The 27,791-nt window shown below is 65.7% G+C and overlaps 2 protein-coding genes across 4 annotated transcripts; one reads left to right on the top strand and one right to left on the bottom strand.

Annotated features, from left to right (window-relative positions):
- Positions 1-8,880: 8,880 nt before the first annotated feature.
- MAU2 (MAU2 sister chromatid cohesion factor) lies at positions 8,881-15,666 on the bottom strand. Of its 2 annotated transcripts, none has more exons than XM_060181870.1 (19): positions 15,355-15,666; positions 13,951-13,968; positions 13,764-13,829; positions 13,570-13,665; positions 13,385-13,479; positions 13,276-13,303; positions 11,998-12,153; positions 11,750-11,896; positions 11,565-11,655; positions 11,074-11,177; positions 10,876-10,953; positions 10,740-10,805; positions 10,459-10,542; positions 10,084-10,133; positions 9,910-9,987; positions 9,716-9,827; positions 9,540-9,630; positions 9,300-9,427; positions 8,881-9,101 (listed from the first exon to the last, which is right to left on the bottom strand). In XM_060181870.1, the coding sequence occupies exons 1-19, from the start codon at positions 15,628-15,630 to the stop codon at positions 9,027-9,029; spliced, it is 1,839 nt and encodes a 612-aa protein (XP_060037853.1). In that variant the 5' UTR covers positions 15,631-15,666; the 3' UTR covers positions 8,881-9,026. The 2 variants fall into 2 exon arrangements, with proteins under 2 accessions (XP_060037853.1, XP_060037854.1); XM_060181871.1 differs by having other exon boundaries at positions 13,385-13,476.
- Positions 15,667-15,747: 81 nt separating this feature from the next.
- Positions 15,748-27,250, top strand: SUGP1 (SURP and G-patch domain containing 1). 2 transcript variants are annotated; one of them, XM_060181869.1, is made up of 14 exons: positions 15,748-15,858; positions 21,405-21,578; positions 21,744-21,832; positions 21,911-22,112; positions 24,005-24,113; positions 24,374-24,474; positions 24,908-25,031; positions 25,230-25,561; positions 25,972-26,078; positions 26,160-26,337; positions 26,418-26,524; positions 26,602-26,747; positions 26,856-26,985; positions 27,120-27,250. In XM_060181869.1, exons 1-14 carry the CDS (start codon positions 15,837-15,839, stop codon positions 27,144-27,146), a joined length of 1,848 nt encoding a protein of 615 aa, XP_060037852.1. In that variant the 5' UTR covers positions 15,748-15,836; the 3' UTR covers positions 27,147-27,250. The 2 variants fall into 2 exon arrangements, with proteins under 2 accessions (XP_060037852.1, XP_060037851.1); XM_060181868.1 differs by having other exon boundaries at positions 23,993-24,113.
- Positions 27,251-27,791: the final 541 nt, after the last annotated feature.

Genomic DNA, 27,791 nt, shown 5'->3' with positions numbered 1-27,791 from the left:
TTGCTAGGCAGATTTCGCCGCGCGCACTTCCGGGTTGAGGCGCCTCCCTCCGAGCGGCGGCGCCGCCGGCCAATGAAGTCGCGCGAGGGCTCCCGGGATCCGCGCCTCCCGGGGGGCGTGGCCCCGCGCTCGACCGACAGCGCCTGCCGGCCAATGAGCGCGCCGGCCGGCGGGCCCTCGGGGTCGCGCCGGCGGCCTGGGCGGGCCCGTGAAGGCGGGACGGGGCGAGTGGCGGGAGGACGCGCCAATGGCAGTGCGGAGCGTACCTCCGGCCCAATCGGCGAGCCGCGGGGCGGGGCCGCGACCTCGTGGGCGGGACTGGCCGGCTCCGGGCGGCTCCGCGACCCCAGAGGGCGGCCGGGCGGACAGCTGGCCGCGCCGGGGTTCCCCGCGGCGCTCGGCAGGGGCGCCCACCCACAATGCACCGGGCGCCCGACGCGGGGCGGGGTTCGGCGGGCGAGGCCCTCGGAGCGGTGGGTGCGGGCGGGCCGCGGGCCTCGAACCCCGAACCCCGAACCCCGAACCTGAACCCCGAACCCCCGCCCTGGAAGCTTCTGGAACCTCGCTCCGCGCTCTCCCTCCCCCGCCCGTTCTGAGAGCGACCTGTCTGTCGGAAGTGTTTTCAGTTTCTCCTGATTTTGTTCGACGGCCCCCACGTCCTGAGGAGAAGCGCGGCTCCCTCCTTGACGCAGAAAAGCCCTGCGGGACGACCTCCGCGTTCTGAGGCGCCCCCTCCGCCGCTCCCACTCCGCGGCCGCTCGGTCGGGTCCTCGCCGCCCCAGCTGTGAGGAGAAGCGACGGCGGCGGCCGGGGCACCGGGGCCTCGCCCTGCGGCCCTGCTGAGGAAAGGTGGCGTCTGGCGGGGAGCGGCATCCCGGCTCTGGGAGGGAGACTCTCCCGCCGCCGCCGCCCTCGGGGCAGCTGTGGAGAGCGAGCGCTCAGGCCCCGGCTGAGGAGAAGTGCGGCCCGGCCGGCCCCACCTGCGCGCCCTCGCCCCCGGGACGTGCACTCGCCTCGCGGAGGCCCTGTGCCCTGGACTGAGGAAACACCCACGGGGCCCGCCCCTTCCCCTTTCTTTCTTTCTTTCTTTCTTTCTTTCTTTCTTTCTTTCTTTCTTTCTTTCTTTCTAGTATCTACTTACTTACTCCCTTTCGTTGCCCTTGTTTTATTGTTGGAGTTGTTATTGTTATGGCCGTCTCTGTTGTTGGATAGGACAGCGAGAAGCGGAAAGAAGGACACCTGCAGACCTGCTTCACCGCCCGTGAAGCGACTCCCCTGCAGGTGGGGAGCGGGCGGGGGGGAGGCTCGAACCGGGATCCTCACGCCGGTCCTTGAGCTTCCCGACGCGACGGGACACGTGCGCTTAACCCGCTGCGCTACCGCCTGACTCCCGCTGATTGTTTTAAGTCCTTATTTATTAGACAGATACAGCCAGACATTCAGAGAGAGGGAGATAAAGGAGAGACAGAGAGACCCCTGCAGCCCTGCATCACAACTCGCAAAGCTTTCCCCCTGCAGGTGAAGACCGAGGACTCAAACCCTGGTCCTCACACACTGTAACTTGGACACTCAACCAGCTGTGCCACCACCCAGCCCCCCAGCTTTGCTTGCAGAGTTTGCAGACTATCCTTGGGGACTGACCCATTGGATCAAAGGGGTCCTTGCACTCTGGGGTCCTCAAACCTGTGTCCTCCAGGATCCAGACCACAAGGCATTCTGGGAGTGGGCAGCTGGGGCCTGGGCCTGGGGGAGGCCAGAAGCCAGGGCCCGCCCAGGGCTGGACCCCCCTGCCCGACAGTCCACCCGCCCCACAGGGTGATTGCATCCATGTGTCCTTCCCCTCCCGCCTGGGGGACCATGTGGGCAAACTGGCTGAGTGACATTCACCACCAGACATGGGACCTGGGCCAGCAGACTTCCGGGGACCAGGACAAGGGCTGGGCTGGAGAAGGCAGGCCTGCCGGGCCAGGTGGCTGGGGGGTCACAGCTGGAAGCTGGACAGTGACCTTGACTGGGGGAGAGCCCTCCAGGGTGAGGGTGCCACCTGGCCCAGCGCCTACTATTATGAACGCTAATTAACTTTTCTTTCCTTGTTATCACTAAGACTCCTCGCCTCTCAGGGTCTCACACGTTCGTGATTTCTTTGCACTTGAGTCAAAACTTTCCTCCTTCACTGCCTCTCTTTTTTTCCCCCAGAACCCTGCTGAGCTCTGGTGGTGGTGCTGGGGATGGAACCTGGAACCTTAGAGCCTCAGGCAGGAGTTATTTTGTCAAAACTTTATGCTGTTTCCCCAGTCCTTCCCCCCACGCAGAGCACTGCTTTAGCTCCGGCTTATGGTGGTGTTGGGGATTGAACCTGGGGCTTTGGAGCCACAGGCATTTGCAGAACATTATGCTATCAAACCCCTCCCCCCATCCGCAACTTCTTTATGTAAAGATTTTACTTATAGGGGGTCAGGCGGTAGTACAACAGGTTAAGCGCACATGACCAGCATAAGGATCCCTGTTCCAGCCTCCGCTCCCCACCTGCAGGGGGGCCGCTTCACAAGCAGTGAAGCAGGTCTGCAGGTGTCTTTCTCTCCTCTCTTCCCCTCCTCTCTCCATTTCTCTCTGTCCTGTCCAACAACAACCACAGCAATAACAACAATAATAATAACAATGATAACAAGGGCAAAAAAAAGGGGGGAAATAGTCTCCAGGAGCAGTGGATTTGTAGCGCAGACACCGAGTCCCAGCGATAACCCTAGAGGCAAAAACAAAAAGACTTTACTTATTGGGAGCTGGGCAGTAGCGCAGTGGGTTAAGCACACGTGGTGCAAAGCTCAAGGACGGGTGGAAGGATCCGGGTTTGAGCCCCAGGCTCCCCACCTGCAGGGGAGTCACCTCACAGAGGGTGAAGCAGGTCTGCAGGTGTCTGTCTTTCTCTCCCCCTCCCCCATCTTCCCCTTGTCTCCATTTCTCTCTGTCCTATCCAATAATGACGACATCAGTAACAACAATAATAAAACGACAAGGGCAACAAAAGGGAATAAATATATTTTTTAAAAAAGACTTTACTTATTACAAGGGAGAGACTGAAACACACGAGGCAGAGAGGGCCCAAGTGGTGGCACACCAGCTACTTGAGAACACGTTACAAAACACAAGGACCCAGGTTTGAGCCTCCACTCCGCACCTACCTAGGTGAGCGGTGAAGCAGGCTGCATATTTCTCTTCTTTCTGTTTCTATCCTCCCCTTTTTTTTTTTTTTTCTTCCCAGAGCACTGCTCAGCTCTGGCTTATGGTGGTGCATGGGATTGAATCTGGGACATTAGAGCTTCAGGTATGAGAGTCTCTGCAGAACCATTATGCTATCTACCCCTACCCATTTCTATCCCTACCTCCCCCTTCACGCTCCATTTATGACTGTCTCTATCAAATAGACAATTTTTTTTTTAAAAAGTAGCATTTTGTCAATCTTTTTTTTTAAATTTTTTAAAAAATATTTATTTTATTGATTGATTCCCTTTTGTTGCCCTTGTTGTTTTATTGTTGTAGTTATTATTGTTGTTGTCGTCGTTGTTGGATAGGACACTTGGAATTTACTTTTGTATTCGGTGAAATACAGTGGTTCAGTTTCATTCTTCCGCATGTTTCAACCCATTGTTTCCAACACTATTTGTTGAAGAGACTCTGCTTTCTCCATGTAATAGTCTGGGCCCCTTTGTCAAACATTAGATGTCCATAGGTGTGGGGCCTCAGTCCTGGTTGTTTTATTATTGTTGTTACTGATGTCCTTGTGTTGGATAGGATAGAGAGAAATGGAGAGAGGAGGGAGACAGAGGGGGAGAGAAAGACAGATACCTGCAGACCTGCTTCACTGCCTGTGAAGTGAACCTCCCCTGCAGGTGGGGAGTCAGGGGAGTCCTTATGCAGGTCCTTGCAATTCACGGCCATGTGTTTAACCTGCTGCACTACAGCCTGGTCCCCGAATTTACTTATTTTAATGAAAGATGGGGGTGGGGTGGGGTGGGGAAGGAGAGCCAGATGAGCCCTGCTGAGCTCTGGCTGATGGTGCCGGGATGGAACCTGGGGCCTCAGTTTTCTAGCCCATCGCCTTAACCACTGAACCATGACTATAGTCCGTACCCCATAGTTTCCATACAGCTCTCCTGCGTTTAGTTTTTATTTATTTAACCAAAGACCTGCTCAGCTCTAGCTTATGGTGGTGGTGGGGATTGAACTTGAGCCTTTTGGAGCCCCACCTTGCTATCTGGGCCTGTCCTGTTTGTCTGTTTAAAAATGTTTGCCTCCAAGGTTATGTCAGGCTCAGTGCAGGTACTACGAATCCACTGGTCTGGGCGCCATTTTTTCCTGTTGTTATCTGGTAGGCCAGAGAAATTGAGCGGGGTGGGGGAGAGTGCAGACTTCCCCTGAAAGTGGGGAGAGAGGGCCTGAGCTTGGGTCTTTGTGCACAGCGCCATGTGTGCGTAACGGGGTGCACCCCTGCCTGGCCCCGTTTACTTTTTATGTATTATCATGGGCACAGGGGAGGGAAACAAAGTGGCCCTCTAGCACATGCAGTGCTGGGGATCGAACTCGGGACCTCCTGCTCCAGAGCCCAGTGCTTTATCCTCCTGAGCTGCTCCCCTACGTGTGCTTTTTTTTTTTTTTTTAAAGAATTTTATTTATGAGAAAGATAGGAAGAGAGAAAGAACCAGACATCACTCTGGTATATGTGCTTCCAGGGATTGAACTCCGGACCTCATGGTTAAGAATCCAGTGCTTTATCCACTGCGCCACCTCCCGGACCCCCTACATGTGCTTTACGGTTTTTTATTATTATTATTTTAACCAGAGCACTGCTCAGCTCTGGTTTATGGTGGTACAGCGGATTGAACCTGGGACTTTGGAGCCTCAGGCATGAGAGTCTGTTTGCATAACCATTATGCTTTGTACCCCCGCCCTTGCTTTAAGGCTTCTTAAAACTTTATTTCAGTAGCAGGAGAGGGCCAGAGAGAGTGCGGTGGTTACACCAAATGTCTCACTCAGTCCTTGTGGGTCGGGACATGGCCTGGCTGGGGGACATCCCCTGGGGCTGGCAGGGTTGGGACATGGCCTGGAGGCTTGTGCCCAGGGTAGTGGCCAAGGCTGGGGCAGGCCAGGCTGGGAAACCCAGGGGACAGGCAGATGGAGATGTCCTTCCAGGTCAGAGGTCAGGAATCCGAGCTCTCAGCAAGGAGAGATTAACCCTTTAGGGCAGGGCCTGTGGTCATCCACCCAGGCCAGGTTAACACCAAAATGAGAGAGGATGTGCTGTGGAGGGCCAGGGGTGGTGCACCCTGTTGAGTACACCTGTTACCATGCAGAAGGACCCGGGTTCAAGCTCCCAGTCCCCAGCTCCAGGGGGAAAGATTCACCAGGGGTGGAGCTGGGCTTGCTGCAGGTGTCTCTCCCCTACCTCAATTTCTCTGAATAAATTTAAATAAACAAGTAAAATGAGCCAGCAGTGCCCTCGAGTGAGTGTCTTTCAAAGTCTCCAGTCCCTAGAACTTTCTGGTCCTTGACAAAAGCATCAGAGCTAGGGACACAATAGTTCTGCAAGGCCTTGGGCTCTGGGGTCCCGGGTACAGTCACCACCACAGCCAGGCCACTAGGAAGCAAAGAAGGAAGTATCTGAGTCTAGGAGGTGGCTCACTCGGCAGAGCGCAGGAGCCGGGTTTGAGCCTCTGGTCGCCACCACAGAGGAGCGTTACACACGGGGTGGGGGGTTCAGGAGCAGAGTGCCACAGGGCTGTGCTGCCTCCCTCCACCGGGGAACAGCACCGGCTGCTGCCTGTGGTGAGACTGGCCCGCATTTCTTTCCTCTCTGCCTCCGGGGCTATCGCTGGGGCTCAACCGGCCACTTTTCTTTGGGGCTCATGAATCCACTGCTCTTGGAAGCTGTTGCTTACTGTCATTGCTGTCTTTTCTTTTTTTTTTTTTTTAAAGAATTTATTTATCTATTCATGAGAAAGATAGGAGGAGAGAAAGAACCAGCCATCACTCTGGTACATGTGCTGCCGGGGATCGAACTCAGGACCTCATGCTTGAGAGTCTAGTGCCTTAGCCACTGCACCATCTCCTGGACCACTGTTATTGCTGTCTTTGTTGTTGGACAGGACAGAGAGAAATGGAGAAGGGGGAGAGAAAGACAAACACCTGCTTCGCCGCCTGTGAAGCGACCCCCCTGCAGGTGGGGAGCCGGGGACTGGATCCAGGGTACCTGTGCCGACCCGACCCTTGGGCTTTGTGCCATATGTGCTTAACCCGCTATGCTACTGCCCGGCCCCCTGGCCCACTTTTCTGACTTCACGGAGAGTTGCATGTGAGGGAGAGAACAGCCAGAACCCATCTGTGATGCTGCGGGTTTTCCAGAATCCTTGGGCACAGGGTGCTGAGCTCCTCCTGCTGACTCACTTCTCCAGCCCCCTCCCCATTTCCTTCTCCCCAGAACCCTGCTCAGCTCTGGCTTATGTGGGGGGTTGAACCTGTGACTTGGCAGCCTCAGGCAGGAGAGTCTCTTTGCAGAACCGTCATGCCACCCTTGCCCAATATCTGATATATTTTTATTTTTTACCAGAGCACTGCTCAGCTCTGGCTTATGGTGGTGTGGGGAATTGAACCTGGGACTTGACGGAGCCTCAGGCTTGAAAGTGTTTGCATAACCATTATTCTATCTACCCCACCCTATTTTTTTTTTTTTTTAAATGAGAGCTACAAAGACCAGAGCACTGCTCAGCTCTGGTTTATGGTGGCGCCGGGGATTGAACCTGGGACCTTGGAGCCTCAGGCATAAAAATCTCTTTGCATAATGCTGTCTCCCCAAACCAACATCTGATATATATATATATATATTTTTTTTAATTTTCCCTTTTGCTACCCTTGTTTTATTGTTGTTGTTATTGATGATGTTGTTGTTGGATAGGACAGAGAGAAATGGAGAGAGGAAGGAAAGACAGAGAGGGAGAGAGAAAGACAGACACCTGCAGACCTGCTTCACCGCCTGGGAAGCGACTCCCCTGCAGGTGGGGAGCCGGGGGCTCGAACCGGGATCCTAATGCCGGTCCTTGTGCTTGGCGCCACGTATACTTAACCCGCTGCTTTACTGTCGACTTCCCAGGTGTGACTTTTTGAATCATTTCATCATTTCCCTGACTCACCACCACCCCCTCTTTAAAGTAATCTACAAATACAGCTAAAAGGAGAGAAAGACTTTAACGGGAGAACACGCCTTATTGGCATGCGCACTGCCTGGGGCCTAACAGGAGGCTCCTCTCTGCTTGGCCCCGGATCCGGACCTTCTACCCTAGCCACCCTCTGGACACCCCCGGAGGTCCCCTGTCCACCCCTGCTAGGGCCCGCCCCCCCAGCGCCCCTGCAGTCCCTCCAGCGGAGTCCCTGTCCCACCCCCACAGTCCCAGCTGGACACTTCCCAGAACCCAGGTCTGGAGGCTGTCCTGGACATGAGGGGCAAGGTGGGGCCACCTGGGCATCAGGACACCGAGCACCTGGAAGGACTAAGCACTCGAGGGTCCGGGGACACAGCCCAAGGCTTGCATGGGGGGCAGGAAGGTGGCTCCTTGGCCGGGCTGCGGTGCCCACCATGGCCACCAGGGGGCACAGCACTCCCTCCAGAGGGACGAGAGGTACAGATGGACACAGACAGGACACGCAGACAGGACACACACTGTAGGTTAGGTCTCCAGCCCAGTCCACCCAGAGGACAACCCCCAGCAGATAGCAGAGGAGTCAGGCAGAACTCCCCTGGGGGGACAAGGATGTTCCAGAGGGCGGTCAGGGGGTCAGGGAGGGGCGCAAGGAGCAGGGTTCGAGTCCCCGCTCCCCAGCTGCAGGGAGAAGCTCCACAAGCAGACAGGGCTTCAGGCGTCTCCCCTGCTGCGACTTCTGCCTCTGTCTAAGGGGTGGGGGGCATGGAGTCCCGTCCAGGGATGGAGGGGACACTGGTTGTCCAACTTGGTGATGGAGGGGGCACTGGGGGTCCAGCTTGGTGATGGAGGGAGCACTGGGGAGGGGGCACTGGGGATCCTGCTTGGTGATGGAGGGGGCACTGGGGGTCCTGCTTGGTGATGGAGGGGGCACTGGGGATCCTGCTTGGTGATGAAGGGGGCACTGGGGATCCAGCTTGGTGATGGAGGGGGCACTGGGGGTCCTGCTTGGTGATGGAGGGGGCACTGGGGGTCCTGCTTGGTGATGGAGGGGGCACTGGGGGTCCTGCTTGGTGATGAAGGGGGCATTGGGGGTCCAGCTTGGTGATGGAGGGGGCACTGGGGAAGGGGCACTGGGGATCCTGCTTGGTGATGGAGGGGGCACTGGGGGTCCCACCCAGGGATGGAGGAGGCATTGCAGTCCCGCTGGGGACCAGAGCTGGGCCCACAAGGAGGAGAGACTGCAGGAAAGAGACTGCAGGAAAGACGCTGAGCCCGGCTCGGCAAGTCATTTTACTGAATCTTGGAGACGCCTGGGGACCCGATTTGCTCTTCTCACTTTCTCCTGATTAAAAGCACCAGCGGAGGCTGTGGGCTGGCAGGCGGCTAAAACCATTTACAAACCCATAAAACAGGACACCCGACACCCCGGACCCTAAGGGATAGGGAGCCGGCCGGGGTCCCCACAGAGCCTACGGGTGACAGCCCCACCCACTCGCCTGGCCCGTTCCCGGGGCCTGTCGGAGGGAGACTCTGGGACGGGGGCGGTCATGGGGGCCACATAGAGGCTGAGAGAGGCTTCAATAAATAGGTGGGCGGGTGGCGGATGGGCCTGGGCTGCGGGACAGGAAGACGGCCCCCAGTGGGGGACGGACAGAAGGCTCTCGGGGACCCACACCCTGACCACCGGCTGCTGGGGGCCTGAGTGCCCTCCACAAGGTGCCCACAGGGTGTAGGCTCTGAAGCACCTCTGTAGCCAGGCCACCAGCTGCCCGGCGTGGAAGTGTCCCGTGGCCGGAAGCTCCGGAGGCAGCAGAGGAAGCCGGGCAGGCCGGGGCCTCAGAGCAGACTGGCCAGGCTGGTGTTGGGCCCGTTCTGGGCCTGGAACTGCACAGGGGGCGGGCCGTCCGTCCACTGCGGGGAAAGGGCAGTGAGTCCCGCAGGGCTGGGGAGGACACCCCCGGTCTCTGTCCAGCCCTCCTGCTGTGGTACTGGTCCCCGTCCAGCCCCTCACCGTGATGAGGTTGTGCTCGGGGAGGCTGCAGGCCTCGATGTGGTCCCTGTCCCCCCATCCTGAAACATCCCGTCCCGTCCCCCGTCCAGCCCCCTCACCGTGATGAGGTTGTGCTCGGGGAGGCTGCAGGCCTCGATGTGGTCCTGCAGCAGCTGCTGCGAGAAGTTCTGATGCATCTGGGCGGCCTCGTGGGCGTCCATGGCGTTGCCGCACGCCTTGTTCAGATCTGGGGGCACAGGGGGACGCAGGCAGGGCGCTGGGGTGGGAAGAGCAGCCGCCACCCAAACCCCGCGCATGGCGCACGGGGGCACCCTCGGGCCTGGCCGGGCCCCCCTCACCTCTCAGCAGGGCAGACGACCACAGCTGCACCGACATGTCGGGGATCTTGCTGGCCAGCTGCATGGCGGGGACCACCATGTTGTTACTCTCCTGTGGACAGGATAGGGGCTGGGGCCAGGGCCGCACCGAGTCACCCTGGCCCCTGGCCCCCTGCACCCCGGGGTCCCGGCCGCACCCTGTGGTTGCCCAGCACGTAGAAGATGTGCCCCAGCAGCACGAGCGAGCAGGCCGTGAGCCGGTTCAGGTCCTCTGCGTTGGACATCTTCAGGGTCTCCCGCAGGAAGCGCCTAAGGGCCGAACGGTCAGGGCTGGGGGCTCGGCCTTGGCGACACCCCATCCCTCGACTCCCTCAGGGCGGCCCCCGCTCACTTGGCCTCATTGTAGCGGCCCTGGAAGAAGGAGAAGAGCCCCCGGACGTAGAAGGCAGCTGCTCGCAGGCAGTGGGAGCTGGGGGGGATGCAGTGGAGCGTGTGTCAGGACTGGGGGGCTGGGCAAGAACTGGGGGCGGCTGGTGGGACAGGGCTGGTGCAGGCGGGACCCCACCTGACAGGGAAGCTGTGGTCAGGGTTGATCCTCTCCAGCAGGCTGTAGAGCTGTGGGGACCTGCGCTCAGTCCTCGTGCCGGGTGCCTGGGGACCCCCCAGGATAGAGGGGCCGGGCACAGGTGTGTGCCCCACCTCCCAGAACACCGAGCTGGGGCCCGCTGGGCTGTGCCCAGGTCAGCTAGTACCTCCTGGTGGGCTGGGGACAGGCAGACCCCCCTCCCAGACCACCGGGCTGTGTGGCCGGGGCAGCTAGTACCTCCTGGTGGGCCCCCCACCTCCAGCCCACCGAGGCGGGGCCTGCTGGGCCTCCTGGGGGCGGGGGACAGGTGGGCCCCCCTCGCAGACCACCCGCACCCGGCAGGGCAGCCAGTACCTCCTGGTGGCGGTGTCCCTCGCGGATGTACACGCTGGCCAGGTTGGTGACGATGAAGGCCCACAGCTCCTGGTGGCTGGTGAGCTGAAGGGGCAGGACCAGGACCCCGCTTGCGGGCCACCCAGCTCTATGCTCGGAGCCCCCCCACTCTGGCCCCGGCGCCCCCCCCTCCACCCCTCCGCCATCCTGTCTGCCGGTGTCTGAGTCCCCGGCCTGGGGGCCTTTGCCGGCGGGAACCTCGGGGACCCTCTCGGCCCCGTCCGGGGCCCCCTTTTCCTCACCCGCAGAGCCGTAGTGAACTGGGCCTCTGCGTTGTCCATGCAGTTTACCGATACACAGTACAGACCCTGCGGGCGGGGAGAGGACAGATAGGCCCGGGGTCGCCCCGGGCCCGAGGGCCCCCCTCCCAGAACTCACCAGCAGCGTGTGCAGCTGCGCCGCATGGTTGGAGAAGAGCCGGGGGGACTGCTGGCACAGCTGGCAGACCTGCGAGATCTGCGGGGGCGGGCGTGAGCTGGGACCCCGGCCCTCCGGAAGCTGGGAGCCCCCAGGACCCTCCCCATGGGGGTGCTGTGCCTGGCCCCCGCCCCGCCACCCACAGGGTGGCCGCCTCACCTCCTGCAGCGCGGTGGCCTTGTGGCCAGTGACCAGCCTGCACATGATGATGTGCTCCAGCAGAATGACTTGGAAGGACGACAGGATGGGGCTGCAGTCCAGCACTGCGGGGCGGGCGACAGAGGGGCTACTGCCAGCCTGCTCCCCCACTCCGTGCCCCACACCCGGCCCGGCTCACCCCACACCCGGCCCGGCTCACCCCACACCCGGCCCGGCTCACCCCACAGCTCCACATGGTGCCCCGACCTGGGCACGCTTCACCCCCCTCAGCCTATCCCACCACAGGGCAGAGATCGCTCCTCAGCCTAGCCCTCGCCCTCGCCCCCCAAAGCACGGCCCCGCGGCCAGCCAGGCGTCATGCATGCCACAGCAGTGGCAGGGACGCGTGCAGACGCTGCACGCCCGCAGAACCAGGGCCCGCAGGACCAGGGGAGCGTCGTGGCTCCTTGGCGTGGGGCTAGGAGGAGCCAGCAGGGCCCCGGGTGGCTCACTCTTGAGCTTCTCTAGCTGCATGAGGGCCTTGTCCGTGTACTTCTGCGCCTTCTCCAGGTAGCCGGCCTGCATGGAGTGCATCACCGTCACCTGCAGAGGGGCGGGGCGGGGTCAGCACGGGGCAGCATGGGGCAGCGCGCCTGCCCGCCCGCCCACGCGCCCGCCCGCCCACAGGGTCACTCACCAGGTAGACCAGCACGCACATGTGCTCCTTGGGCAGCCAGTGGAAGAGGTCGGCGGGGTTGCTGGGCAGGATCTCGTCGTCGTGCAGTGTGGAGATGGTCTGGATGCACTGCTGCAGCTGCTTCAGGCAGGGCTTCACGCTCTTCACCTGTGGCGGCGGGCGGGCGGGCGGGCGAGCGGGTGGGCGCTTGAGGCTGGGCCCAGCCCCTCGGCACCCTCCCCCGGCCCGGGCTGCAAATCAGGCCGCACCTGCCCAGCGTCCAGGTAGTGGGTGACCTGTAGCACCAGGAAGAAGACGCGCAGGGCCTCCTTCTGGATGGGGTTCCCCTGCCAGCTCTCCACGATCTGCCCGCACAGCGTCAGCAGGGGGTGCACCTCCTGCAGCTTGCGCTCCATCAGCAGCAGCTGGGGCGGGGAGGGGCGGGGCAGGAGCGAGGGGTGAGGGAGAGCCTGGCCGCAGGCAGCTGGGGCAGGGGTGGGGGTGAGGGAGGCCTAGCCACAGGCAGCTGGAGCAGAGGTGGGGGGTGAGGGAGGCCTGGCCGCAGGCAGCTGGGACAGGGGTGGGGTGAGGGAGGCCTGGCCACAGGCAGCAGGGGTGGGGGATGAGGGAGGCCTGGCTGCAGGCAGCAGGGGTGGGGGGTGAGGGAGCCTGGCGCAGGCGGCAGGGGTGGGGGGTGAGGGAGCCTGGCGCAGGCAGCAGGGGTGGGGTGAGGGAGCCTGGCGCAGGCAGCAGGGGTGGGGTGAGGGAGGCTGGCGCAGGCGGCAGGGGTGGGGTGAGGGAGGCTGGCGCAGGCGGCAGGGGTGGGGTGAGGGAGGCCTGGCCGCAGGCGGCAGGGGTGGGGTGAGGGAGGCCTGGCCGCAGGCAGCAGGGGTAGGGGGTGAGGGAGCCTGGCGCAGGCGGCAGGGGTGGGGGATGAGGGAGGCCTGGCTGTAGGCAGAAGGGGTGGGGGGTGAGGGAGCCTGGCGCAGGCAGCAGGGGTGGGGGGTGAGGGAGCCTGGCGCAGGCAGCAGGGGTGGGGGGTGAGGGAGCCTGGCCCAGGCGGCAGGGGTGGGGTGAGGGAGCCTGGCGCAGGCGGCAGGGGTGGGGTGAGGGAGCCTGGCGCAGGCGGCAGGGGTGGGGTGAGGGAGCCTGGCGCAGGCGGCAGGGGTGGGGGGTGAGGGAGCCTGGCGCAGGCGGCAGGGGTGGGGGGTGAGGGAGCCTGGCGCAGGCGGCAGGGGTGGGGGGTGAGGGAGCCTGGCGCAGGCGGCAGGGGTGGGGGGTGAGGGAGCCTGGCGCAGGCGGCAGGGGTGGGGGGTGAGGGAGCCTGGCGCAGGCGGCAGGGGTGGGGGGTGAGGGAGCCTGGCGCAGGCGGCAGGGGTGGGGGGTGAGGGAGCCTGGCGCAGGCAGCAGGGGTGGGGGGTGAGGGAGCCTGGCGCAGGCAGCAGGGGTGGGGGGTGAGGGAGCCTGGCGCAGGCAGCTGGCTGGGAGAGGGCACGAGGGACCCCCATCCACACCAGCCTGTGGGCAGCCCCGCGGGTCCCGCTCACCATGCCTTTGCTGAGCAGGAACAGCGCCCTGGAAGAGAGGGTGGGTCAGTCCCGCGGCCCCGCGCCCGCTGCCACCTGCCCGCCGCCCAGCCTCAGGGCGGCCGCTCACCGCGTGTACTCGGACCCCACCACGCGGGCGTACTCGGCCCCCACGCCCAGCAGGTCGCAGGCCGACACCAGGTCCTTCTCCAGCGTGTGCAGCTGCTGCGGGGAGACGGGCGACCAAGCGGTGACGCAGAGGGTGGCGCGGGTCCGGGTCGGGTCGGGCAGCCCGGGCGTGCGCCCCCCACTCACCGCGAGCTGGAAGAGCAGGCGGCAGTGCCAGTACGGGGTCTGCTGGGAGATCTGGATGGCCTTGCGCAGCAGCGGCTTGGCGGCGTCCACGGAGCTCTGGGGGCGGAGGTGGCAGCGGCGGCGGGGGCTCACTGGGGACTCTGCGCAGCCCACCCGCCTACCCCCGCCCGCCAGCCCGCCCGCCCGGCCCTCACCTCCTGGCAGTACAGCTCCGACAGGAGGCTCGCCGCCTCGAACTTCACGTCCTCGAACTGCGGGATCTGAGCCGCTCGGTCAAGGGGCGCACGCGAGAGGCCGGTCCCGGCCCCCAGACCCGCCCGCGACACAGACCACAGGGGTCCCCCTCTCCCGCACCCCACCCTGCCCGCAGAACAAGGATACCTGCTGTGAGATCAGCCACTGCGAGGGAAGGGGCCGGGTCAGCACCGAGCGAGCGGGGACGGACGGACGGACGGACGGACGGACGGGGAGCGCCGCCTGCCCCCGGCCGCCAGCCCGAGACCCCCGAGCTCTCCCCACACCCTGCCACCTGCACAGTCTGATTCTCGTGGCGGACACCGAGACTCGGCCCGCCAGATGGGGTCCGGGCAGGTCCCTGGGTGTGGATGTCGGCGCGCCCCTCCCGCCCGCCCGGCGGGTCCTGTCCCCTCGCCACCTTCTCCAGGGGGCCTGCACCTGCTCGCCTTGCCCCCGGCCCCTCACGTCCCACCATCTAGCGTCTCCATGTCCCCCATGCCCCGCCCCGCCCCTTGTCCCCCCACCCCCCATGATCCCCGTCCCGGCCCCGACCCCCTGTCTCATTCTGTGTCCCACACCCCCCGCCCCATCCCTGTTCCGCACTGAGTCCCCCTGTCCCGCCCCGTGTCTCCCATCCCTCTGTCCGGCCCCGTCCCATGTCCCCCTGTCCCACCCCGTGATCCCCTGCCCCATGTCCCCCTGCCCCGTGTCCCCATCCCGCCCGCGTCCCTGTCCCGCCCGTGTCCCCGTCCCGCCCGTGTCCCCATCCTGCCCCTTGTCCCTGTCCCGCCCATGTCCCCCGCCCCGTGTCCCCGTCCCTCCCGTGTCCCCGTCCCGCCCGTGTCCCCCGCCCGTGTCCCCGTCCCGCTCGTGTCCCCCTGCCCCGTGTCCCCGTCCCGCCCGTGTCCCCCCGCCCCATGTCCCCGTCCCGCCCCGTGTCCCCGTCCCGCCCGTGTCCCCCTGCCCCGTGTCCCCGTCCCGCCCGTGTCCCCCTGCCCCGTGTCCCCGTCCCGCCCGTGTCCCCCTGCCCCGTGTCCCCGTCCCGCCCGTGTCCCCCTGCCCCTTGTCCCCGTCCCGCCCGTGTCCCCCTGCCGCGTGTCCCCGTCCCGCCCGTGTCCCCGTCCCGCCTGTGTCCCCCTGCCGCGTGTCCCCGTCCCGCCCGTGTCCCCCTGCCCGTGTCCCCGTCCCGCCCTGTGTCCCCATCCCGCCCGTGTCCCCCTGCCCGTGTCCCCGTCCCGCCCGTGTCCCCCTGGCGTGTCCCCGTCCCGCCCGTGTCCCCCTGCCGCGTGTCCCCGTCCCGCCCCGTGTCCCCCTGCCGCGTGTCCCCGTCCCGCCCCGTGTCCCCATCCCGCCCGTGTCCCCGTCCCGCCCGTGTCCCCCTGCCCGTGTCCCCGTCGCGCCTGTGTCCCCCTGCCCCGTGTCCCCGTCCCGCCCGTGTCCCCCTGCCCGTGTCCCCGTCCCGCCTGTGTCCCCCTGCCCCGTGTCCCCGTCCCGCCCCGTGTCCCCATCCCGCCCGTGTCCCCGTCCCGCCCGTGTCCCCCGCCCTACCGCCTTCTCCAGGTGGCCGCGCGCCTGCTCGCTGTTCTTCGTGTGGTGGTACAGCACGGAGCCGAGCTGCAGGTGCGTGCGGGCCTCGATGCGCTGCGGCGGCTTGAAGGGGAACACGGCCTGCAGGCAGTGCACGCACAGCCGGATCTTGGGCGGGCTGGCCGTGCGGAAGTGCTCGGCGAAGCCCAGCAGCGCCAGGTACCACGACTCGGCCGCCTCGGCCTGCGCCGCCGCCGCCTGGGCCGCCTGCGCCGCGGCCGCCGCCTGCGCCGCCATCTCGGCTGGCCTGGCCCTCGGGGCCGCGGAGGCGGAAGCGCGGGCGCCGCGCGGGGGCCGCCGGGAGTCGTAGTTCGCGGGGCCGCGGCCGGCGCGCGGGCGGGGGCGGGGCCGGCCGGCGCGGACTCCCACTCCCGGCGGCCCCCGCGCGCTACAAGAGGCCCGCCCGCCGCGCGCGGGGCATTGTGGGAGCGAGGCCGCTCAAGATGGACCCCCGCGAGGCCGCAGGTACGGAGGCGCCGCGGGGGCTGAGGGCCGGGCCGGGCCGGGCCGGGCCGGGCCGGGCGGGGAGGGGCGGGGGACCCCGCCGCCGTCGTCGCCGCCGTCTCGGCCGCCGGGCGCCCCCAGGGCCGCTCCTCCCCGGGGCTCCGTGGCGGGTCGCGGCGTACGGATCCCAGCGCGAGCCGGGGCCCGAGCCGCCCAGCCAGGGCCGAGGGGGCCGCGTCTCCGGGAGCCGGGACCCCTGCCGACCCCCAGCATCCCCCCCGTGCCCTCTGCCGACCCCCAGCATCCCCCCCGTGCCCTCTGCCCGACCCCCAGCATCCGCCCCCCTCCAGGTCAGCCCGACCCCCAGCATCCCCCCCGTGCCCTCTGCCCGACCCCCAGCATCCCCCCCGTGCCCTCTGCCCGACCCCCAGCATCCCCCCCGTGCCCTCTGCCCGACCCCCAGCATCCGCCCCCGTGCCCTCTGCCCAACCCCCAGCATCCCCCCCCCTCTGCCGACCCCCAGCATCCCCCCCGTGTCCTGTGCCGACCCCCAGCATCCCCCCCCCCGTGCCCTCTGCCCGACCCCCAGCATCCGCCCCCCTCCAGGTCTGCCCGACCCCCAGCATCCCCCCCGTGCCCTCTGCCGACCCCCAGCATCCCCCCCGTGCCCTCTGCCGACCCCCAGCATCCCCCCCGTGCCCTCTGCCGACCCCCAGCATCCCCCCCGTGCCCTCTGCCCGACCCCCAGCATCCGCCCCCCTCCAGGTCAGCCCGACCCCCAGCATCCCCCCCGTGTCCTCTGCCCGGCCCCCAGCATCCCCCCCCCGTGCCCTCTGCCCGGCCCCCAGCATCCGCCCCGTGCCATCTGCCGACCCCCAGCATCCCCCCGTGTCCTCTGCCGACCCCCAGCATCCCCCCCGTGTCCTCTGCCCGGCCCCCAGCATCCCCCCCCCGTGCCCTCTGCCCGGCCCCCAGCATCCGCCCCGTGCCATCTGCCGACCCCCAGCATCCCCCCGTGTCCTCTGCCGACCCCCAGCATCCCCCCCGTGCCCTCTGCCGACCCCCAGCATCCCCCCCCCCCGTGCCCTCTGCCCGACCCCCAGCATCCGCCCCCCTCCAGGTCTGCCCGACCCCCAGCATCCTCCCCGTGCCCTCTGCCCGACCCCCAGCATCCTCCCCGTGCCCTCTGCCCGACCCCCAGCATCCTCCCCGTGCCCTCTGCCCGACCCCCAGCATCCCCCCCCTCCAGGTCTGCCCGACCCCCAGCATCCCCCCCGTGCCCTCTGCCGACCCCCAGCATCCCCCCCGTGCCCTCTGCCCGACCCCCAGCATCCCCCCCCCTCTGCCCGACCCCCAGCATCCCCCCCCGTGCCCTCTGCCGACCCCCAGCATCCGCTCCCCTCCAGGTCTGCCCGACCCCCAGCATCCCCCCCGTGTCCTCTGCCCGACCCTCAGCATCCCCCCGTGCCCTCTGCCGACCCCCAGCATCCCCCCCGTGCCCTCTGCCGACCCCCAGCATCCCCCCCGTGCCCTCTGCCCGACCCCCAGCATCCCCCCCGTGCCCTCTGCCGACCCCCAGCATCCCCCCCGTGCCCTCTGCCCGACCCCCAGCATCCCCCCCCGTGCCCTCTGCCGACCCCCAGCATCCCCCCCGTGCCCTCTGCCCGACCCCCAGCATCCCCCCGTGCCCTCTGCCCGACCCCCAGCATCCGCCCCCCTCCAGGTCAGCCCGACCCCCAGCATCCCCCCCGTGCCCTCTGCCCGACCCCCAGCATCCCCCCCGTGCCCTCTGCCCGACCCCCAGCATCCCCCCCGTGCCCTCTGCCCGACCCCCAGCATCCCCCCGTGCCCTCTGCCCGACCCCCAGCATCCCCCCCCGTGCCCTCTGCCGACCCCCAGCATCCCCCCCGTGCCCTCTGCCCGACCCCCAGCATCCGCCCCCCGTGCCCTCTGCCGACCCCCAGCATCCCCCCCCCCCGTGCCCTCTGCCCGACCCCCAGCATCCCCCCCCCCTCCAGGTCTGCCCGACCCCCAGCATCCCCCCGTGCCCTCTGCCGACCCCCAGCATCCGCCCCCCTCCAGGTCTGCCCGACCCCCAGCATCCCCCCCGTGCCCTCTGCCCGACCCCCAGCATCCCCCCCGTGCCCTCTGCCGACCCCCAGCATCCCCCCCGTGTCCTGTGCCAACCCCCAGCATCCCCCCCCGTGCCCTCTGCCGACCCCCAGCATCCCCCCCGTGCCCTCTGCCCGACCCCCAGCATCCCCCCCCCTCCAGGTCTGCCCGACCCCCAGCATCCCCCCGTGCCCTCTGCCGACCCCCAGCATCCGCCCCCCTCCAGGTCTGCCCGACCCCCAGCATCCCCCCCGTGCCCTCTGCCCGACCCCCAGCATCCCCCCCGTGCCCTCTGCCGACCCCCAGCATCCCCCCCGTGTCCTGTGCCAACCCCCAGCATCCCCCCCCGTGCCCTCTGCCGACCCCCAGCATCCCCCCCGTGCCCTCTGCCCGACCCCCAGCATCCCCCCGTGTCCTCTGCCGACCCCCAGCATCCCCCCCGTGCCCTCTGCCGACCCCCAGCATCCCCCCCCGTGCCCTCTGCCGACCCCCAGCATCCCCCCCCCGTGCCCTCTGCCCGACCCCCAGCATCCCCCCCCGTGCCCTCTGCCCGACCCCCAGCATCCCCCCCGTGTCCTCTGCCCGACCCCCAGCATCCCCCCCCGTGTCCTCTGCCGACCCCCAGCATCCCCCCCGTGTCCTCTGCCCGACCCCCAGCATCCCCCCCGTGTCCTCTGCCAACCCCCAGCATCCCCCCCGTGTCCTCTGCCCGACCCCCAGCATCCCCCCCGTGTCCTCTGCCTGACCCCCAGCATCCCCCCCGTGTCCTCACCGACCCCCAGCATCCCCCCCGTGTCCTCTTCCGACCCCCAGCATCCCCCCCGTGCCCTCTGCCCGACCCCCAGCATCCCCCCCCTCTGCCCGACCCCCAGCATCCCCCCCCCGTGTCCTCTGCCGACCCCCAGCATCCCCCCCCCCTCTGCCCGACCCCCAGCATCCCCCCCGTGTCCTCTGCCCGACCCCCAGCATCCCCCCCCGTGCCCTCTGCCGACCCCCAGCATCCCCCCCCCGTGCCCTCTGCCCAACCCCCAGCATCCCCCCCCGTGCCTCCTCTGCCCTGACCCCAGTGGCACTCCTGCACCCCCCAGCTCCAGCTTGCCCCCAGGGCTCTGTAAAACCAGGGGTCTGACAGCTGACCCCACACACCCGGAGCTCCGCCATTGCCCCGGCTTCCTTCTCCTGGGAGCCCCCAGACCCCCAGGGTGGTCCCGCAGAGGGCCAACCTAAGGCCACTTTTATTTATTTATGTATTTACTTTCCCTTTTTGTTGCCTTTGTTTTTCATTGTTGTCCTTGTTGTTGGTGTTGTTGGACAGGACAGAGAGAAACAGAGAGAGGAGGGGAAGACAGAGAGGGGGAGAGAAAGACAGACACCTGCAGACCTGCTTCACCGCCTGGGAAGCGACTCCCCTGCAGGTGGGGAGCCGGGGGCTCGAACCAGGATCCTTCTGCTGGTCCTCACATTTTGCTCCGCCCGACTCCCCTAAGTCCACCTTTTAACTTTGCTTTCTTTTATATTCTTCTTCTTCTTCTTTTACCTGAGCCCTGCTGAGCTCTTGCTGATGGTGGGCTGGGGATGGAACCTGGGGCCTCAGAGTTTCGGGTGGGAGAGTCTGTACAGAAGCATCTGCCGCCTCCTCGCCCCATTTCCGTCTTAAACAGCTGTTAATTACAGCCAGTGAGAGACGGGGGAAGAGACCACAGCTTTGTTTTGGCACTTGAAATTTTGGAGATCAGATTTAGAGCCCTGTGACGTAAACCCTGTTTTGTACACGCACGCGCACACGCGCCCTGCACCATCTCCTGGTGGACTGTCTCCTTTTTCTTTTTCATCCGGACTTGGAGCTGTGTAGACAGCAGAAGTGAGCGCTTTGAAGCCTACGGCCCCAGGTCGACCCCGGGCGCTCCGCATGGTAGACTGATGCTTGGGGGGTTCTCGCCATGAGTCTTTTTTCTTTTTTAACGTTTACTTATTCCCTTTTTGTCGCCCTTCTTGTTTTATTGTTGTAGTTGTCACTGTTGTTACTGATGTCGTCATTGTTGGACAGGACAGAGAGAAATGGAGAGAGGGGGAGAGACAGACAGACACCTGCAGACCTGCTTCACCGCCTGGGAAGCGACTCCCCTGCAGGTGGGGAGCCGGGGGCTCGAACCGGGATCCTTAGAACATGGTGCTTATTAACCTGCGGCGCTACCGCTGGCTCCCATCAGTAAATCTTTTTTTTCATTATTCCCTTTTGTTGTCCTTGTTGTTTTGTTATAGTTGTTATTGATGTCGTTGTTGTTGGCTAGGACAGAGAGCAATGGAGAGAGGAGGGGAAGACAGAGGGGGAGAGAAAGACAGACACCTGCAGACCTGCTTCACCGCCTGGGAAGCGACTCCCCTGCAGGCCGGGAGCCGGGGGCTCGAACCAGGATCCTCACGCGGGTCCTTGTGCTTGGCGCCACGTGCGCTTAACCCGCTGCGCCGCCACCCGACTCCCGGTAAATGTTTTTCTAGAGACGTTTGTGTAGGTTGGGGACACGACGTAGTGGCTACACAAAGACTCCCATACGTGAGGCACCAGAGTCCCAGCTTCAGTCTTCACGCCGCCATCAGCCAGCCGCGAGCTGGGCTCTGGTGGACGAGAGACCATCGTAGACCCTGGGAGACAGCACAGGGCTTCTGCAGCAAAGTCTCCCGCCTGAGGCTCTGAGGTCCGGCTTCAGTCCGGGCTCTGCAGGGCAGTGGGAGGGCGGTGGGACCAGAACCTGGGACCTTGGGCCTGCAGGCGAGGTGTCTAGGCCTGGGACCACCTCCCGGGCCGCTGTTGGCGCTTGAGGATGTGGTTTGATTGCAAGTGCCGCAGCGGGAGGTGTGTGTGTGTGTGTGTGTGTGTGGCGGTTGTGTGTGTGTGTGCGTCTGAGGCGGTTGTGTGTGTGTGGCGGTTGTGTGTGTGCGCGTCTGAGGCGGTAGTGTGTGTGTGTGTGTGGCAGTTGTGTGTGTGTGCGCGTCTGAGGCGGTTGTGTGTGTGTGGCGGTTGTGTGTGTGTGTGTGCGCGCGTCTGAGGCGGTTGTGTGTGTGTGTGTGTGGCAGTTGTGTGTGTGTGCGCGTCTGAGGCGGTTGTGTGTGTGTGGCGGTTGTGTGTGTGCGCGTCTGAGGCGGGTAGTGTGTGTGTGTGCGCGCGCGTCTGTGTGAGGCGGTTGTGTGTGTGTGTGTGTGCGTCTGAGCCGCGCGCGCAGCCCCCGTCTGTGTGCCCCCTGTCCCCCAGGGGGAGGCCCGCGTTCGGCCCACCCGACGCCATCAGACCTGGTGCAGCCAGGCTCCTCCTCGTCCCGGGACCCCTGACGGCTCAGGGGTGGGACACACCGGGTGTCTGTGGGCCGCGGCTCCTGCCCTGTGAGCAGCCGGAGGGGACCCCCGAGGCGCTGAGCTGAGGGTGTTGTGTGCCCACCCCCACCCACCCGTCTCCCCAGGAAAGGCCAACCGGTGGTTTGCGACGGCGCCTGCCAAATCTGGGAAAAGCAGCTGCGAACATCCTGCAGCAGGAGGAGCTGATCGCGCAGAAGAAGCGGGAGATCGAAGCCCGGCTGGAGCAGAAAGCCAAGGAGGGCCGGGCGCTCTGCGCACAGCCCCTGCCCACCCGGCGAGTAAGTCTGTCCGTGCCCGCCCGGAGCTCCGTCCAGAGCCCCAGGCTGCTGCCCCGGGGGTGGGGGTGGGCGGGGCACCATGTGGGTAGCCGGTGTCCACAGCGCTGAGCTCGTGAGTTGCCGAGGGCCTCCGCTCAGCCCCCTGCACCCTCTGCCCCCGCACAGCCCCCTCAACCCTGCGCCCAACAAGTTCGCCAACGACGGCAGCTTCCTCCAGCAGTTCCTCCAGCTGCAGAAGGCTCAGACCAGCACCGGTGAGCCCCAGCTCTCCCGGGTAGGGGCGCGGTGGCCCGCCTCAGCCCTTGACCCTTGACGGCCCTTCCCCTCCCCAGACCCAACCGCCAGCACCCCCAGCGCCCCTCCTCGAGTGCCGCCAAGGGCTGGGAGGCGGCCCCCCCCTCCTGTGCGCCCCGCCGGGCCAGGTGAAGAGCTATACGCACGCCAAGCAGCTGCCCCTGGCCAGCCGTCCCAGCGTGTTCCAGGCGCCCGACGAGGACGAGGAAGAAGACTATGAGCAGTGGCTGGAGATCAGAGGTAGGAGGTCCCCAGCCCGACCCAGGGCAGGCGAGCCCCACCCAGGGGCAGGGAGATCAGAGGTAGGAGGGTCCACCCAGGGGGCAGGGAGATCAGAGGTGGAGGGTCCACCCAGGGGGCAGGGAGATCAGAGGTGGAGGGTCCACCCAGGGGGCAGGGAGATCAGAGGTGGAGGGTCCACCCAGGGGGCAGGGAGATCAGAGGTGGAGGGTCCACCCACGGGGCAGGGAGATCAGAGGTAGGAGGGTCCACCCACGGGGCAGGGAGATCAGAGGTAGGAGGGTCCACCCAGGGGGCAGGGAGATCAGAGGTGGAGGGTCCACCCAGGGGGCAGGGAGATCAGAGGTGGAGGGTCCACCCAGGGGCAGGGAGATCAGAGGTGGAGGGTCCACCCAGGGGGCAGGGAGATCAGAGGTGGAGGGTCCACCCAGGGGGCAGGGAGATCAGAGGTAGGAGGGTCCACCCAGGGGCAGGGCCTCAGGCACCAGCCCTGCTGCCCCCACAGCCCCCAGAGTCTGGGCTGGTGCCGACTGTGCCCAGGTGGTGTGGGTGCTGACACTGACTACAGCCGGAGGGCTGCTCTGCCTTGCTCCAGGGCCCAGCTGCAGGCCAGCGATGCCTCCCTTTCCTGTCTCAGCCAGGACTTGGGGGGGGGGAGGCTCCACCCACCCTAATCAGACCCCCCCTCAGCACCAGCCAGAACGTGGGGGCTCCACCCACCCACTCTCACACCCCCAGCACCAGCCAGAACGTGGGGCTGGCCTTCGCCCTTGCTGTCTTTAGCAGTTTTTTAAAAAATATTTTTACTTGGGAGTCGGGATGTAGCGCAGCGGGTTAAGCGCAGGTGGCACAAAGCACAAGGACCGGCATAAGGATTCCGGTTCGAACCCCGGCTCCCCACCTGCAGGGGAGTCGCTTCCCAGGCGGTGAAGCAGGACAGCAGGTGTCTGTCTTTCTCTCCTCTGTGTCTTCCCCTCCTCTCTCCATTTCTCTTTGTCCTACCCAACAACAACAACAACAATAATAACTACAACAATAAAAAACAAGGACAACAAAAGGGAATAAAGAAGTAAAATAAATACTGAAAAGTATATGTTTTTACTTACTACTGGATAGAGACGAGAAAAATTGAGAGGGATGAGGGAAACACCTGCAGTCTTGCTTCACCACTTGTGAAGCTTTTCTCCAGCAGGTGGGGATCAGGCTTGAACCTAGGTCCTTGTGCACTGTAGCGTGTGCACTTAGCCAGGTGCACCCCATCTGGCTCCCTTCTCTCTGATGACTTTACCTAATGAGAAGGTAAGAGGGGAAGCCAGACCTCACTGGTCTGGGTGCTGCTGGGGAGAGCCCAGCACTGCGCCAGACTTTCCCTACTCCTCTTCCTCTTCCCATCCCTTCCTCTGTGCCTGTCTGTCTCCCCCCCCCCCCCGGAATTAAAATAAGATGTGAACAGAGACACAGGGTCAGGCAGCACCTGGGTGGGGTGGTCTACGGATTCAGGGCTCACACAGACCCACAGGTGTGTCCGCCCTGTGGCCTGGGGACACTGAACCAGGGCCTCCGGAAGTGGCGCAGAGGTCTGGGCAGGAGGTGTGTGAGGAGCCGGAGTGGCCTGTCCCTCAACTGCAGAGGGAATGGCGGCCCGGCCCATGATGACACCCCTGGAGGAGCCTGTTGTCCACAGGCTCCCGGCGGGAGGACTGGACGGGGCGGAGCCTTCCTGAGGGCCGGTTGGGCCCTCCTCCCAGCAGCCCCCGCCCCAGCACGGACGCCACCGAGCCCTGCTCTCACCCTCTTCTCCACAGAGCGAGCAAGCGGGCAAGCGAGAGCCTGTTGGCTGTGGGTGTGTGAGTGACCCCGTACTGATGGCTTCCTTAAAGTTTCACCCCCAGAGGGAGCCGAGACCCGCAGGGTCATCGAGAAACTGGCCCGCTTTGTGGCGCAGGGAGGCCCCGAGCTGGAAAAGCTGGCTGTGGAGGACAAGGACAACACTGCCCTGTCGTGAGTGTCACCCCACCCCAATCCCGAGGGGGCCCCCAGGTTTCTGCAGGACAGGAACAGCAGGAGCTCTTACCCCCCCCCCCCCCAGGTTTCTGCAGGACAGGAACAGCAGGAGCTCTTACCCCCCAGGTTTCTGCAGGACAGGAACAGCAGGAGCTCTTATCCCCCCAGTTTTCTGCAGGACAGGAACAGCAGGAGCTCTTACCCCCCCCCCCCAGGTTTCTGCAGGACAGGAACAGCAGGAGCTCTTATCCCCCCAGGTTTCTGCAGGACAGGAACAGCAGGGAGTTCCTCTACTACAGGAAGAAGGTTGCGGAGATTCGCAGAGAGGCGCAAAGGGCGCTGGCAGCCCCTGAGACAGGTAGGTGGGTGGAGGGCCTGGGGGCTCCCCCTGTCCCCCTGCTAGAGCCGAGGGCTGTGTGGACACTTCCACTTGAGAGCAGCCGTCTGGGGTCCCGGGTTTGGCTTGTGACCTGAGGGGGAACACCGGGAAAGGGAATGGCTGTGGCTACTCTGTTCCCGGGGTGCCGGCAGCTGTCCAGCCATGGGGGTGGGGGGCGCCTTCCCCTCTGTGCTCAGCAGGCTGTTGCTTGCTGCTGTGGGGGCTGTGGGCCCGGGCGGGGTGTGACCTGGCGGGGTGACCGGGGGTGACACCCTCGTCCCCACACAGCCCTCCTGACTCGAGCTTGCCTGTCTCTCTCTGCATTGCTCCCAAGTCCGTCCCGTGGGCGTGACGCGGCCGGTTAGCTGTGGGCTGAGGTGAGTTGAGCTCAGTACTGACAGCCTGCTTAAAGTTTCACCCCCAGAGGATGCGGAGGCCAGGCACCTCGCAGAAACGCTGGCCAGGTTCATAGCGGACGGGGGGCCTGAGGTGGAGGCCATCGCCCTGCAGAACAACCGGCAGAACCAGGCATTCAGGTGAGGGACCGCCGGGCTGCTGCAGGGGGTGGGGGGTGGGGGGGTGGGCGACAGTCCTCCAGGACACCGCCTGAGCCCCGCGCCCTCACTCACCGCCTGCCCTGCCCTCTCCCTCTCAATTTCCCCTCTTTCCCTCTCCCTTTCTGTCTCCTCTCCCTCTTCTCTCCCTTCTCTCCTCTCCTCTCCTCTCCTCTGCAGTTTTCTGTATGAGCCCAACAGCCAGACGCACAAGTACTACCGCCAGAAGCTGGAGGAATTCCGGAAAGCCAAGGCCAGGCCCCCCACCGCTGCCCACCCCGCCCCGGCCCCCGCCACCCCTGCATCTGCACCCGTGCCGGACTTGGGGAAGCCCGCCGTCCCAGCACCCGCCTCTGACGCCTCCGCAGCGGCCCCTGGGATGCCCACTGCCGCCACAGCCACCGTGAAGCGGAAACGCAAGAGCCGCTGGGGCCCGGAGGAGGACAAGGTGGAGCTGCCGCCCGCGGAGCTGGTGCAGAGGGGTGTGGACGCCACGCCCTCGCCGCTGTCCGGTGGGTGGCCGGCCCTCCCCTCGGCCCACCTCCCCTGTGCCCTCGCCCCTCTCCCCACTGCCTCCCAGCCCCGCCTCCCCTGTGCCCGCGCCCCTCTCCCCGCTGCCTCCCCTGTGCCCTCGCCCCTCTCCCCGCCACCTTGCTTCTGTGTCTCACTTGTGGGAGAAGCAGAGCCCCTGTTGGCACCTGGGGTCCAGCATCAAGCTTGAGCTCCCAGCTCGCCGGATGGATGCAGTCAGAGCCTCCGGCCCGGCCAGGCCTGTCCCCACGGGGAGGGGCGGGCAGCGGGCATTCCCCTGGGGGCCAGTTCTGCGTTTCACCCCGTGCCCATGCACCCAGGGCCCGCGTTCCTGTGTGAGCTGGGGGGTGTGGGGCCGTGTCCTCATGCCCACCCGCCTGCCTCCGTCCAGTCCAGGACCTCAAGGGGCTCGGCTACGAGAAGGGTAAGCCGGTGGGGCTGGTGGGCGTCACGGAGCTGTCGGACGCCCAGAAGAAGCAGCTCAAGGAGCAGCAGGAGGTGAGGGGGGGACCGCGGGGGGCCACTGGGGACTCGGCCGCTCACCGCGCCGCTCACCGCGCCGCTCACCGCGCCCGGCAGATGCAGCAGATGTTCGACATGATTGTGCAGCACAAGCGGGCCGTGCAGGACATGCAGCTGCTGTGGGAGAAGGCGCTGCAGCAGCACCAGCACGGCTATGACAGCGACGAGGAGGTGGACGGCGAGCTGGGCACCTGGGAGCACCAGCTGCGGCGCATGGAGATGGACAAGACGCGGGGTGAGGCCCGGCCGCGGGGCACCTTGGGCGGGCGGCGGGCGGTGCCGGGGCTGCCCTCACCCTCGTGCCCGCCCCCGCAGAGTGGGCGGAGCAGCTGACCAAGATGGGGCGGGGCAAGCACTTCATCGGAGACTTCCTGCCCCCCGATGAGCTCGAGAAGTTCATGGAGACCTTCAGGGCCCTCAAGGTGAGCCCGCTGTCCGTCTGTCCGTCGGTCTGCCCGCGGTGGGGGCCGGGCCGTGACCCACGGCTTCCCCCCTGCAGGAAGGCCGGGAGCCCGACTACTCTGAGTACAAGGAGTTCAAGCTGACGGTGGAGAACATCGGCTACCAGATGCTCGTGAAGATGGGCTGGAAGGAGGGCGAGGGGCTGGGCGCCGAGGGCCAGGGCATCCGCGCACCCGTCAGCAAGTGAGGGGGCGGCCGGGGGACCCCCGGGGAGGGGGGACGGTCCCTGAGGGGTGGGCTGGGACCCCGGTGGGGTATGGGGCTGGACTGAGCGCCCTGGCCGGCCCCCAGGGGCACCACAGCGGTGGACGGTGCCGGCTTCGGCATCGACCGGCCGGCTGAGCTGTCCAAGGAGGACGACGAGTACGAGGCCTTTCGGAAACGGATGATGCTGGCGTACCGCTTCCGGCCCAACCCCCTGGTACGTGCCCGGGAGGGGAGCAGCTGCATTTCGGGTCCCCACGCTCCTGGGGTCTGCACCGCCACCTGGACCCGCAGGGAGTCCCCCCGTGTTCCCGCCCCCAAAGGTGACCTGAGCTGCCCGTGTGCCCTCAGAACAACCCCCGCCGACCTTACTACTGAGCCTGTGGACCGCTGGCCGCCCTGCCCGCGTGGAACCTTCTGGAGCCTCGAGCCACCCTGCCCAGTGACCTCCACGGCATTAAAGTCAGCCTGGCCCTGCCATCGCCACGCCTCCTGTTGGGGGGCGCGTCGGGGACCCCGCGCCTTCTCGGCTCACCTCTCACCTCGGGAGCACAGACCCGCCCCTTGCCCCCCAGGCTCAGGTCCAGCAAGGGAGGCGGGCTGGCCACTGGTTTCTTGGTGTTTGGTGTTTTTTGTTTTTGTTAGCTTTTTTTTGTTTGTTTGTAATTAACAGTGGTTTACAAGCATATCGGATGTCGGGGTGTCGTTCCCAACACAGCCAGGGGGCCAGTGGGAGGAGGGTCCAGCCCCACACTGACCCCTGTGACCCCTGGGCATGGCTCCCCAGCGGTGCCCATGGAGCTGCGCACCAGGCCTGGCTTACCCGCTGGGGGGGGGGCACAACCGGAAACGGGCCCCAGGGCCTCCGGGAGCGGGTGTGCAGTGCCCCCTGCCAGGCCTGGCCGCAGGACAAGTGGGGCTTCTGGACGCAGGCTGCGCCCACCTTGCTGCGACCATCATGCAGGGCAGAGGGGGCATCCCCGGGGCGTGGGGGACTTACAAGGGGGCGGGGGCGTCCCCGGG

The sequence above is a fragment of the Erinaceus europaeus genome, chromosome 23, assembly GCF_950295315.1.
Source record: "Erinaceus europaeus chromosome 23, mEriEur2.1, whole genome shotgun sequence".
NCBI classification, from domain to species: domain Eukaryota; kingdom Metazoa; phylum Chordata; class Mammalia; order Eulipotyphla; family Erinaceidae; genus Erinaceus; species Erinaceus europaeus.
Note: the sequence above shows the minus strand (reverse complement) of the source record. Positions and strands in the feature narration are given on the sequence as shown.